The 12763-nt window shown below is 53.7% G+C and overlaps 1 protein-coding gene across 1 annotated transcript; it reads right to left on the bottom strand.

Annotated features, from left to right (window-relative positions):
* Positions 1–10308: 10308 nt before the first annotated feature.
* Positions 10309–12721, bottom strand: LOC123943693. Its single transcript, XM_046007904.1, has 6 exons — positions 12710–12721; positions 12315–12467; positions 12025–12138; positions 11145–11406; positions 10550–10731; positions 10309–10320 (listed from the first exon to the last, which is right to left on the bottom strand). The coding sequence occupies exons 1-5, from the start codon at positions 12719–12721 to the stop codon at positions 10586–10588; spliced, it is 687 nt and encodes a 228-aa protein (XP_045863860.1). The 3' UTR covers positions 10309–10320; positions 10550–10585.
* Between the last annotated feature and the right edge of the window lie 42 nt (positions 12722–12763).

The following is a 12763-nucleotide window of genomic DNA, read 5'->3' as shown; positions in this document are numbered from 1 at the left end:
AGGGGAAGCAGGCTCCACGCTGAGCAGAGAGCCCGATGCGGGGCTCGATCCCCGGACCCTGGGATCATGGGCCGAAGGCAGAGGCTTTAACCCACTGAGCCACCCAGGCGTCCCTGTAAATGGTTTTCTTAATTTCCTTTTCAGATTGTTTGTTGTTTGTGTAGGAAGTGCAACTGATTTTTGTGTGTTGACTTTGTTTCCTGCTATTTGCGGACTTACTTGTTCTAACAGTTTCTTTGTGGAATCTTTAGGACTTTCCACATATAAGATCATATCATCCGTGACCAAAGATGATTTTACTTCTTTTCCAATTTGGATGACTTTTATTTCCTTTTCTCGCCTAAATTGCTCTGGCTAGGACATCCAGGACTGTGTTGAACAGCAGTGCTGAAAGCTTGTGTCCTCACCTTCTCCCTGATCTTACAGAAAGGTTTTCAGTCTGCCGTCAGTGAGTGTGTCCCTGTGGGATTTGCATGTATGGCTTCCATAATGTCGATTCAGATTCCTTCTATGCCTAGTTTGTTGAGTGCTTTTTGTTATGGAAAGATGTTGAGTTTTGTCAGATGGCTTCTCTGCGTTAATTAAGATGATCATGTATTTTTGTTCTTTCATTCTTTTCTTAGATGGGGGAAGGGCACAGGGAGAGGGAGAGAGAGAATCTTAAGCAAGTTCCATACGCAGTGTGGAGCCTGATGTGGGACTTGATCTCACAACCATGAGATCATGATCTGAGTTGAAATCAAAAGTCAGATGCGAGGGTGCCTGGGTGGCTCAGTCAGTTAAGCATCTGCCTTTGGCTCCAGTCATGATTCCAGGGTCCTGGGATTGAGCCCCACTTTGGGCTTCCTGCTTAGCAGGGAGCACTTCTCCGTCTCTCTGCTGCTCCCCCTACTTGTGCTCTCTTGCTCTCAAATAAATAAATAAAATCTTAAAAAAAATAAAAAGAGTCAAATGCTTAACTGACTGAGACATCCAGGACCCCGTTCACTCCAACATCTTAATCTGTCATGTTTCTTCTTCTTCTTTTTTTTTTTTTTTAAGTAGGATCCATGCACAGTGTGGAGCCCAGTGCAGAGCTTGATCTCACGACCCTAAGATCAAGAGTCAGATGGTCAACGAACTGAGCCAACCAGGTGTTCCCTTCTTTCACTCTGTTAATGTGATGAATTACAGTGAGCGATTTTCATATGTTGAACCATCCTTACATTCCAGGAATAAATCCCACTTGGTCATGGTGTATGATCCTTTTAATATGCTGTTGACTTCAGTTTGCTGATCTTTTGTTGAGGATTTTTGCATCAATGTTTATAAGATATATTGCTCAGTTGGTATCTTTTCTTGTAGTGTCTTTCTCTAGCTTTGGTATCAGGGTAATGCTGGTCCTATAAAATGAGACAGTGTTCTCTCAATTTTTTTTGGAACAGTTTGAGAAGTATTGGTGGCAGTTCTTTAAATGTTTGGTAGAAGTTGCTAGTAAAGCCATTAGATCCAAGGCTTTTTCTTTGTTGGGACATTTTTCTTTTTATTGATTTAATCTCCTGACTTTTTACAACTCTATTCAGATTTTCTATTTCTTCATTATTTAGTGTTGGTAGGTTTTGTGTTTATAGGAATTTTTCCATTTTATTTAGGTTATCCAATTCATTGGGATACAGCTGTTCATACTACTCTTATAATCCTTTTTTTTTTTTTTTTAGATTTTATTTATTTATTTTACAGAGAGAGACACAGTGAGAGAGGGAACACAAGCAGGGGGAGTGGGAGAGGGAGAAGCAGGCTTCCCACCGAGTAGGGAGCTCAATGCGGGGCTCGATCCCAGAACCCTAGGATCGTGACCCAAGTCAAAGGCAGTCGCTTAACCAACTGAACCACCCAGGCGCCCCTCTTATAATCGTTTTTTATTTCTGAAGAATCAGTAGTAATGCCCATACTTTCATTTCTGATTTTAGGAAGTTGAAGTCTTTTTTTTCTCAGTTGAGCTAAAGGTTTGTCAATTTTGTTGAACTTTTCAAAGAACCAACTCTTGGGTTCATTGATTTTCTCACTGGTTTTCTGTTTTCTATTTGATTGACCTCTGCTCTATTATTTCCTTCCTTCTGCTGGCTTTGAGTTTCTCTTTCTAGTTCCTCAGGTTGCAAAGTTAGCTTGTTGATTGAGATCTTTGGTTTTGTCTGTTTGAAATCTGCATTTTTTTTTTAAGTAAGCATTTATAGTTATAAACTTTCTCCTTAGCACAGCTTTCGTGTCTCATAGTTTTGGTATGTTGTGTTTTCATTTTCATCTATCTCTGAGTATGTTCTGATTTCCCTTGTGATTTCTTCTTTGATCATTGATTATTTAAAAGTGGGCTGTTTACAAACTATGGAAAGAACCTAGATGTCCATCAACAGACGAATGGATAAAGATGTGATATATATATATATATATATATACAATGGAATACTACACAGGTATCAAAAACCTCCCAGGGGCGCCTGGGTGGCTCAGTGGGTTAATGCCTCTGCCTTAGGCTCAGGTCATGATCCCAGGGTCCTGGGATCGAGCCCCGCATCGGGCTCTCTACTCCGCGGGGAACCTGCTTCCTCCTCTCTCTCTGCCTGCCTCTCTGCCTAGTTGTGATTTCTGTCAAATTAATAAAATATTTGAAAAAAAAAAAAACCCTCCCAAATCCTGCCATTTGCTACGACGTGGATGCAACTAGAGAGTATTATGCTAAGTGAAATAAGTCAATCAGAGAAAGACAATTACATAGAATATCTGATATGAGGAATTTGAGAGGTAGGGTGGGGGGGGTGTGGGGGGTAGGGAGGGAAAAAAATGAAACAAGATGGGACCGGGGAGGGAGATAAACCATAAGAGACTCTTAATCTCAGCAAACAAACTGAGGGTTGCTGGGAGGTAGAGGGGAGAGATAGGGTGGCTGGGTGATGGATAGTGCGGAGGGTATGTGCTATGGCGAGTGCTGTGAATTGTGTGAGACTGATGATTCACAGACCAGTACCCCTGAAGCAAATAATACATTATATGTTAATATAAATAAATAAAATAAAAATAAAAGTGGGCTGTTTAGTTGTGCATGGCTGGGTCAGTTGGTGGAGTGTTTGACTCTTGATCTTGGGGTTGTGAATCTGTGCCCTGCATTGGTTGTAGAGATTACTTAAAAATAAGATCTTTAACAAAATTTTTTTAAAGTGTATTTTTTCTGAGTACAGCCTCTCTGCTGTTTTGGTTACTATTTGCATGGACTAACCTTTTTTATCCTTTCACTTTCAACCTGTTTGTGTCTTTGGATCTCAGCTGAGTCTTATAGATGTAGGGGCCTGATTAGGCAGAGGAACTGTAAACCCCGGATATAGGGGCGGGCCAGGCCAGATAGCCGTATTCAGTCAGAGGGGTGTGCATATATTAACTGTGGTAGGTTGAAATCCGATTGGCCACCTGTGTGTGGGCGGGGCTCAGCCACCTCTATAAAAGATGGTCTGTGAGACTGGATAGGGGTTTTTTTTTTTTTTTTAGCAAGAGCCCTGCACCACCGCGAGCCGTAACATGAGCGGCGCCGCCCCGTGCACCACCTCGTGCACCAGAGCAGCAGTTCCAGCGGCGCCGCCTTGAACTGTAACAGTGAGTGGCGCCGCCCCGTGCACCACCCAGAGCAGCAGCGGCAGCGGCGCCGCCTTGAGCTGTAACACGAGCGGCGCCGCCCCGTGCACCACCGCGAGCGGCAGCAGTAGAGGCGCCATAGCGAGCGGCATCGCCCGTGCACCAGAGCAGAAGCGGTAGCGGCGCCACCCGGTGCACCACCGCGAGCGGCAGCAGTAGCGGCGCCACAGCGAGCGGCATCGCCCCGTGCATCGCCCAGAGCAGCAGCGGCAGCAGCACCACCGCGAGCAGCACCGCCCAGAGCAGCAGCGGCAGCGGCGCCACCGCGATGCCACGAGCGACGCCACCCTGAGCCAGAGTATCAGCAGCAGCACCGCCGCAAGCAGCCACGCCGCCTCGGGCAGCGCCGCCATCAGGAGCAGCCTCTCAAGAGCCAACGGTGCAGCCATGCCGGGAGTGGGTCTGTGGTACAGTGAGGGTGAGACAGGGAGCCTCCAGGGGGGACCCCAGCGACTGGGAGGCGGTCGTCCCCAGCAAGACTCGGGCACCTACCAGTCGGTTTGGTTTCTAATGCAGTTTGGTTTCTAATGCAGTTTGGTTTCTAATGCAGTTTGGTTTCTAATGTAGTTTGGTTTCTGATGCATGGCGCGAAATAAAACTTTGCTTGATTTTCGCTTTGTGTCAGTCTCGTTCCTTTGATCACGGACCCTAACAATAGATAGCATTTAGTGCATCTTTTTATAAAAATCCATTCTGCCAGGGGCACGTGGGTAGCTCAGCTGGTTAAGTGTCTGACTCTTGGTTTCCCCTTAGGTCATGATCTCGTTTTTGGTGGGATCGAGCCCCAAGTAGGGCTCTGTGCTCAGCAGGGAGTCTGCTTGAAGATTCTCTCCCTCTGTCCCAGCATGCACAAGCATGCAGGCTCACACACTCTCTCTCTCAAAATCAATCAATCGATCTTAAAAAAAGAAAGAAAGAAAATCTATCCTGCCAATCTCTGCCTTTTGACTGGAGAGTTTAATCCATTTCCATTTAAATACTGCTAAGGAAGGACTTATTTCTGTCATCTTGCTATTTTTTTTCCTCTATTTCTTACAGGTTTTTGTCCTTCATTTCCTCTATTACTGTCTTCTTTTGCATTTACTTGATTTTTTGTGGTGGAATATATTCCCCTCTCATTTCTTAATATATATTCTGTCACTTTTTTCTTTGTGGCTACCATGAGGATTGTATTTAACATCCCGAGATTATAAAACCCTAATCTGAATTTATACCAGCTTAGCTTCAGTAGCACACAGGATCTCCGCTCCTTCACAGCTGGCCCTACTTCAGTTCTCAGTGCGTATTTACAACTTTATGTGTGTCCAACAGCTTAAGCTAGTAACTGTTTTTTGTTTGATGCATTTGTGTTCTAAATTATTCAGAAAAAACTGAAGTTACAAAGTGACACTTCAATAATACCAGCTTTTAATTTTTTAAAAGCTAGTTCTTAAGTCACGCGGAGAACAGAAAGTGGCGTCACAAACCGTCATTGCAACAGTGGCTTGTATAACTGCCCACGTACTTACCTTTACCGAGGTCGTCAGTTCTTCCCAGAGCCTCCACTTACCGTCCAGTGTCCCTCCGTTCGGACCTGCAGGGGTCCCTTGAGGATTTCTTGCAGGGAAGGTCTAGTGGTGACTGACTCCCTCAGCTTCCGGTTATCTGGTCTTAATTTCCCCCTCACTTTGGAAGGACGCTTTTGCTAGATGTAGGATGCTTTTAGCCATTTGAAGGATTGGCCCCGTGCCCTCTGGCCTCAGTGTTTGTGAGGAGAAACTCATGATCTCACAGAGGGCCCCTCCTATGTGGTGACTTGCTTATCGCTTGTTGCTTTCAAGACTCTCTCTGGGTTTGGCTTTGGACAGTTTGGTTGTAACATGTCTCGGTGGGAGTCTGAGTTCATCCTACGTGGGGTTCGTTGGCCGCCTGGGTGTTTATGTTCGCGTCTCTCATAAAACCTGGGAAGTCTCTGGCTGTTATTTCCTCACATCATCTCTCACTGCCCTCTTCCTCCTGAGACTCCCACAGTCCGTGCATGAGTTTAGCCGGTGGTCCCTTAGGTTCTGTTCACTTTTCATCAGTCTTTATTGTCTCTGACCTCAGACTGGACCATTTCAATGGTCTGATCTTTATAAATTGGCTGGTTCTCCTGCCTGTTTAATCTGCTGTCGAATCCCTCCAGTAAAGCACTCATTTCCAGTACTGCACTTTCAGCTTTGGAATCTTTTTGATTTCCTTGTAGGTTTTTTATCTCTGGATTGTGATTCCGTTTTGTGAATACAGTTTTCTTGACTTTACCCCTCATGCTCCTTTAGCTCCCCAGGCATCGTTAAGACGGCGGTTTTGAACTCTGTCTCACCGGTCTGCCGTCCGGTCCTCTCAGGGGCGGCTTCGGTCGGCTTCTGTTTTGTATGGATCACTTCGTGTGCCTTGTGTTTCTGTCGTTGCTGAAAAGTGGACAGCTGCGTGTACGACACGCTCACGCTGGCGAGGAGAGCCTCGCCTTCTGCAACCTTCGCCACTGCTGTCTTCTGTTATTGGGGTAGGCTCCCCCATGCCGGGGATGGGGCCGGGGCACAACCTTCAGGCTTCCTTGCACGTTTCCTGAGCCTGCATCTTTCCCCGGGCAGGTGCAGTGACTTTCTAATCTCCTCTGTAGATGCAGTTGGTTTTGAACGTTCTAGTCTTCAGTGTCTGAATCCCCGGGGGGAAAGAGAGGAAAACGTGGATGAAGGGTGAGTAAGAAAGGTGTTGGCCCCCTGTGTCCCCCGGAGGTTGCTTCTGTTGAGGGTCAGGGGCCCGCAGCAATAAGGCCCTCCGGCCTCTGTGTTGGCACCTCCGCGGTCAGAACACAGATCGGGATACATGGAGGACAGACAGGATTCCTGCTCCCACGGGCGGCTCCAGGAACGGGCACATGGCTGCCTGCCACGGGGCTGGGTATCTGCTAACCTGCCAGGAGCCGGGACCGATGGCCTGCCGTCATCATTTACTGTCCAAGACCTGCCCGGGAAGCTGCGAGGCTTCAGCAGGCTCCAGATTTCCAGAATAACGAAATGTCAGGAAGTTTCTGCTGGTACAACGGCTGTCTAGGTAGAGACGCAGATTCCTGCTGTTTCTCCTCTGCCGCGGTCTCCGAGTCCTCTCTGAGGACTGCTGCGGGCGTTGGTCGGTTCCGGCTCAGCCTGGTCTGGCACCGGGTTCTCCGGCAACCTGTCTACTTCAGCAGCCACTGACGCTCTGGGCCTACTGCGATTTCACAGCAGGCTGCCAACTGTCGCTCTCCTGTCCTGCTGCACGTATTAGCCGCAGTTCTGTAAGGAACGTTTGCTCCTGGTGATTGCAGCGTCCTGAAAAGTTTGGATAGGAAAGTTGAATACATGTGAAATCCTCGGGGGTCCAGGCGTGATCACTGGGTGTTGTATCATCATTATGAACGTTTGATTCTCCTGTTGGCTGCGTTTCCATCAGTCATTATGCTTTTGTTGGCAAACCGGTCCGTGTTGGGCCAGTGGGAGGCCTATTTTACGTTGGCTTCCCTGTCCTCTAGATACAACCCATTGTTTCTGGGTGCTTCTTTGGGACGTGACACAAGAGTCCCAGGCTCTCTTTGTACCCTTCCTGCCATATCTGAAACCAGCCACTTCTTCAAAGCTCCCTGGTTCCTTTTACTAGAATGGCATTCAGAGCCCACGAGCCAGGCTTGGAGGTGGGGATGGAAGGAAGGGCGTCTCCACATCCTAGCCTAGGTCCGGCTGCACCGGCCGGGGACCTGCCTGCCTCTGCCTTCGTGCCTCATATCCGGGGCTGCCTTCCCAGAGCTCAGAGCCTTGGACCCGTTCAGCAGCTACCTCTGTTAAGTACTAAACCCCGGCCAGCGGGTAGCTTATGCTCCTGGCAGGATGGGCTCCGTCTCCTGATGTCAAAAAACCAAAGCCGTCACCAAGGCCTTCCCAGATACCCCACCGGGAAGGAGGCTCTGGGCGGAAATGGGACGAGACCAGTAGTGACCCTCTAGCCAACCAATCTACTCGCAGGAAGCCTGTGGTTATCTTGGTTATGTCACTGTTCCCACTTCCTGGTCTCCCCAACAGTGTGCTTCTTGAGGACACAGACCTCACCTGCCTTGCTCAGTCACTCTCCGAGGGCCGCCCAGCAGGGACCAGTAACTACTTGCTGACAACCAAATGATCCCAAGGCACCGTTTCCTTCTACCATGATCCCCAGCCACTGAACGACTCCCTGGGCCCCATGCAGCAGAGCAGGGCCTGGGCCTCAGGCTCCGGGCTGGCTATGTCTAAGGCAGGCCCAGCTCCGCTCCCCATCCTGCTGCTGGGTCCCAAGGGTGCCTCAGGGCTGTGTAGAGCTGACCTTGGCACTTTGCTTGAACAGGCCTGTACGGGCATCAGTCCTACCGGCTGCTCCCGGAAAGACTGAGACTCCCCAACCTCATTCCGTCCTGCAATCCAACCCAGGTTCGCAGGGGAAATATCTGCGCTTGAGTTGGGGAGGGAGCAGGGTGGCCACCTCCCCGCCACGTCACCCAAAGAGGAAATGCGCCTCTCTTCCCAGGGGGGAAGAGAATGTGGAAGGATTAAAGCTTGCCTACGGTCTCAGTGATTTCGGGGACAGGATCCAAGCCCCCAGTTTCTAGCCAAGCACGATTTTGGCCTCAAAGCTGCAAGAGGCTCCGGGCAAATGCAGGCTAGAGCAGGAAGGCAAGGAGGATGGGGTTGAGGAACGAGGGCAGAGGGCAGTACAGAAAGCATTTCAACCCTCAATCTCCTTCAAGAAGAAGGCGATCAGTCAGCAGGACCCAGACTTACTAGCCTGGAAGGCTGCTGAGAGCAACTGCCAAGAAAGCCACCTCAGTAATAACGCTCAGTGCACTGCGGGCCGGGGCGTGGCTCCAGGATCTCGGAGGAACAGCACCGAGGGGCCGCCATGCCTCCCGATGGCAGTGTCCCTCTGCAGCAGGACCCAGCAGCCTGCAGCTTCCTCCCAGAAGGGACCTGTGACTCTGCCTCTCAGAGCTGGGCATCTGAGCAGCGCCCCAGGCACCAAAAGCCTGGCCCTGTTCTGCAGCCTCAGCCTTCTGGACAGCTCTGACCCCACCCACGCCCCCGGCTCAGGAGTGGCTGCTGCTGGCCGCAAGCCACTCCCAACTCAGTGGCCCGCTGTCCTGGGGGACAGGTCTGTGCCTGCTCTCCTGCGGGACAGAAGTTTGGATGGGCTTCATCTGGAGAGTTCCTCTCCTGGCCTTGGCTCACTCACGGGGTCCCCTGGCGACTCCCCCAGGGCTCCAGGCCTCATTCCCGGGTCCACCAGGCCACCTGCCTCCACACGGTTGTCCTGTGATTGTCGCAAGGTCCCTCACAGGGCAGCAGAGCTGTGGCAGCCAGAGGAGGCCGTCCCTACGGCTCCCGGCGCGCTTGCTAAGGGTCCACCGGAGAAGGCGAGGCGCGGAGAAAGCCCGGGGTGAGGCTGAGTGACCTCACGGGGCGTGGACGCTCCGAGGATGTCGCTCTGGCAGGGCTCCCGAAGCAGGCGTCATCAGGGCCACACCGAGGCCGAAATGTGCGCTGGCTCTGCGGGGCGTCCATCCGGTGGCACGCTGGGCACCCACTCGGGCCTGGGCTCAGTACCCCAGGGCTGCAGGCCAGCACGATGACTCTGCCGAAGGCCCTGGGGGCGGCATTTCGGCAAGGGCCTGGACGGGGACAGGGTGGCAGCAAGTCTTCTTGGACCACCCAGGGCTACAGGAGGAGGGCTGGATGCCAGGTTGTCAGCGCGGACACCACGCGTGTCTGCGAGCGAGAGCGGGAGCCAGGACGCTGGAGTCTACACAGAGATACCCTGGGCCGACTCTGCCATTTTCGGGTTGTCCAAGGGTTGGGCAAGGTGTCCTTGTCAGACTCAGTCTCTCCTTCCATAAAACGGGGATGACAGTCTCTACCCGAAGGCTGCTATGAGCATTAAATCAAATAAAGCATATTTTGTCCTTGGGTGGCAAGGCCATCTTCAGTAAATAAATCAATTATTACTAAAACCCACAAATAATGCGCTACACACAATTATCCGCTATATAAGATTTAATTGTTGCCACATTTATCTTCAATCGATTAAGCGCCGTGAGCCACCACACACCAGTAGCTCGTTCCTGGGCCTTCCCCACAGGGGAACGAGCAGACCCCCTCAGCGAAGCGTCTCCTTGGGCCCAAAGCGAGCGAGAGGTCAGGGGACACCAGCGCCTGCCCAGACCTGGGGCCGGGGTCTTGGACCACCCTGTGCCCTGAAGAGGTCAGCAAACACGTCAGCTCATGTACTTGGGTACCGGCCGCGGGAAGGCCGCGCGGGCGGCGCGGGCGACAGAAGTGCAAGGAGAAGCCGCCGGAAGTCTCCGGAAGACAGGCGCGTCTGGGTCAGGTGCGAGCACCACCAGGTCTCTGGACCCGAAGTTCTAGTCGCAGCTGTTTCTCCTACAGCGACGCTGGCGGGTGGGCGAAATCACATGGGTCCCTCCCTGTCCGCCGGCCCTCCCGGGAGCACTCTGCCCAGCACTCCCCGGGAGCACTCTGCCCAGCACTGGACGACGGTACAAAGCAAGCATCACAGTCCTAACCAGAGGACCGGAACCAGACGGCCACGGAGCCAGCAGGGCCCGGAGGAACAGGACACCTATGTGTCCAAAGAGGAAGACGCCGGCGTGTCAGGTGAACACAGGCGCGCACGCGGCAGCACGCGGCGGGTGTTCCTTGCACAGAAGACGGCTCTTTGCCCGTGTGCTGGGGGGCTGTGCCGGGAACGGGCACCCACGGCTGAGTGTGGACGGGACCGGGCAGTCAGAGGGGTGGAGGGCGGGGACCACGTTCCTGTCCACGATTTCCGTATCCCCTGGGTGGCTTACCTGCTTCAAAGGATGAGCAACATTTAAGCCACTTCTTTACAGTCCGGGAAAGAGGTACGTGCAGACAGGTGGACGTGGTGGGGGCAGGGCCGGGCAGCGGGGCAGGCACCGCCACCGAGACAGCACAGAATGTCCCCGAGGCAGGAAGGTCATGTTGCCCACGGACGCAGAGCTGGATTTCTCTAGAAGACAGACAAACCGTTCTAAGCAGGAAAGAACCCTGACGAGGGCTGGGGGACGAGGGGCGAGGAGCAGGCGAGAGAAGGGAGGAGGAGGGTCGGGACGAGATGAGTGGCCCAGGAAGGGCTGGAGCTGTCGCTGGCAGTAGGAATGGGGAGGCGGGGGGGGGGGCGGCGCAAGGGGGACTCAGAGGCAGGTGACAGACACAGCCGTGCACACACCGAGAACTTACAAGAAGCAGGGGAAACATGTTCTGGATGGGTCCCTCCAAGGGACGGACGGACGGACCCAGGAGCGGAGCTTTGCACCAGCATGCTCAGGCCCCGGGGGGCTAAGGGGAGCCCACGCAGGGGGCGCAGTCCAGGGAAGGAGAGCTAGGAGGGGGGAGGCCAGCGGTGGCCCCGGGGCCGCATACTTGCGAGGCTGCGTGGTGGACAGGTTCCCTTGGGGTCATCCAGCTGCCACAGGGAGCAAGTGCGCTCCCCACTGCCGAGAAGGAAGGAGACTGTGGCGCTCAGGCCGCCGAGGCCCCTGCGGGCAGCGGGCTGGCCTCTAGGACAGGCGCGGATGGAGTCGGGAGCCCCGGAGGGGTGCTGCCGCGCCCTTTTCTGAAACACAGGCTGCCAAGCCCTCTTGAGGCCTCTCCCTTCTACAGAAGCGATCCAGCCCGGACACACCTGCGGGCAGAGAGAGACTTGCCGCCTCCGAGTGGCATTTGCCCCGAGCGCACCAGAGAGGACCTGTCATGAGGGCTCTATTCTGAACGGGAGCCCAGGGAACGAGGAGTGACAGGGACTGTTTCCAGGCAGTCACCTCCGTGGCCCACAGGGGTTGCCCCCTGGCACCCCAACTTCCTCCTGCTCTCTGGCCCAGCCCCCACCGCCTCCCACTCAGGACAGCGGGCAGCTGCACCTGCGGCAGTGCCGCCAGAGACCGGGGGCGACGGGACCCAGGCTCCCTCAAGCACCCTTGATGTCAGGACCCGTGACAGGTCTCCCTGCTGCCTGAGGTCCCGCACAGGGGTGGCAGTCCAGGCCAGCCTCTGGAAGCCACCTCCCCCTCAGCACTGCCCTAACCCCCTCCACCTCCTCCCCTTCGTGCGGGTCACCCTTCTAAGGCAACGGCGGCCAAGCCCAAGCAGCCCGTTTGCCATCCTGGCAGACGTCCGGCAGTTGACAGCGGGCCACCTCCTTTCCTCAACCTCGAGCCTCCTCTCCTCTCCCCCTGCGCCTGCACTCTCCCTCAGTTTCCCTTCTTCCACCTCCTGGCGGGACAGCGCAGGGTGCTTTCCGTACCACAAGGCTCCTCCACAAGTCACACGTGGCGGCCTGAGCCTCTGTCCGTCCCTCCTGGGTGCGGCCCCCAGGTGTCACCCAGGAAGACCCTCCAGCAGCACCCGGCGTCCCCTCCTGTGACGCCGAGAGTGTAGGGACTGGGCAAGGAACTCTCACAGGTGTCCTACGAACCCCGTTCTACCCTCTGCCAAGTCACACACAGAGAGGGGCCCCGTCCGCGGATCTTCAGTGCTGCCCGCAGCAGCGTGGGTGTGGGGTCAGGCTGTCGGAGTCCTCTAGCCAAACCCCACGCTCCGGCCACGAGCGGGGACGGCAGAGGCGGCCGTGGGTGCTGGAGCGCTCTTCGTACCACTCGGCGGTGCTGAGGGCAGAGCCTCGTCCACTTCACTGCCACAGCCCAGGGCCGTGCAGGGGCCAGCATCCAGGCGGCACGCCTGGTCACGCTGAAAAGAGAAAAACTACTAATGGGGAAAAAAAACGTCCTCTCACCGAGCCTTAACACGTAAGCCCTCAACAGCTGCCAACTGTTATGAATTCGCGTGTCTCGACCTGGTCCCAACCATAAGATCATCGTACATTAAATTTTTTTAAAAAATGCAGTTCAAGGAGAGCCATAGGCTAAACACGGAAGGCACCCGTGGCTGCTTCCAAAGGTATAATTCCGGGGGTGTCTCCACTCTGAAACCGCAACGCCCATCGCGAAACCCCACCACGCACTGGCGCGGGCCACTGCTTTGAT

The sequence above is a fragment of the Meles meles genome, chromosome 6 (assembly GCF_922984935.1).
Source record: "Meles meles chromosome 6, mMelMel3.1 paternal haplotype, whole genome shotgun sequence".
Lineage (NCBI taxonomy): Eukaryota > Metazoa > Chordata > Mammalia > Carnivora > Mustelidae > Meles > Meles meles.
The sequence above is the reverse complement of the archived record's forward strand: the minus strand, read 5'-3'. Positions and strand labels throughout refer to the sequence as shown.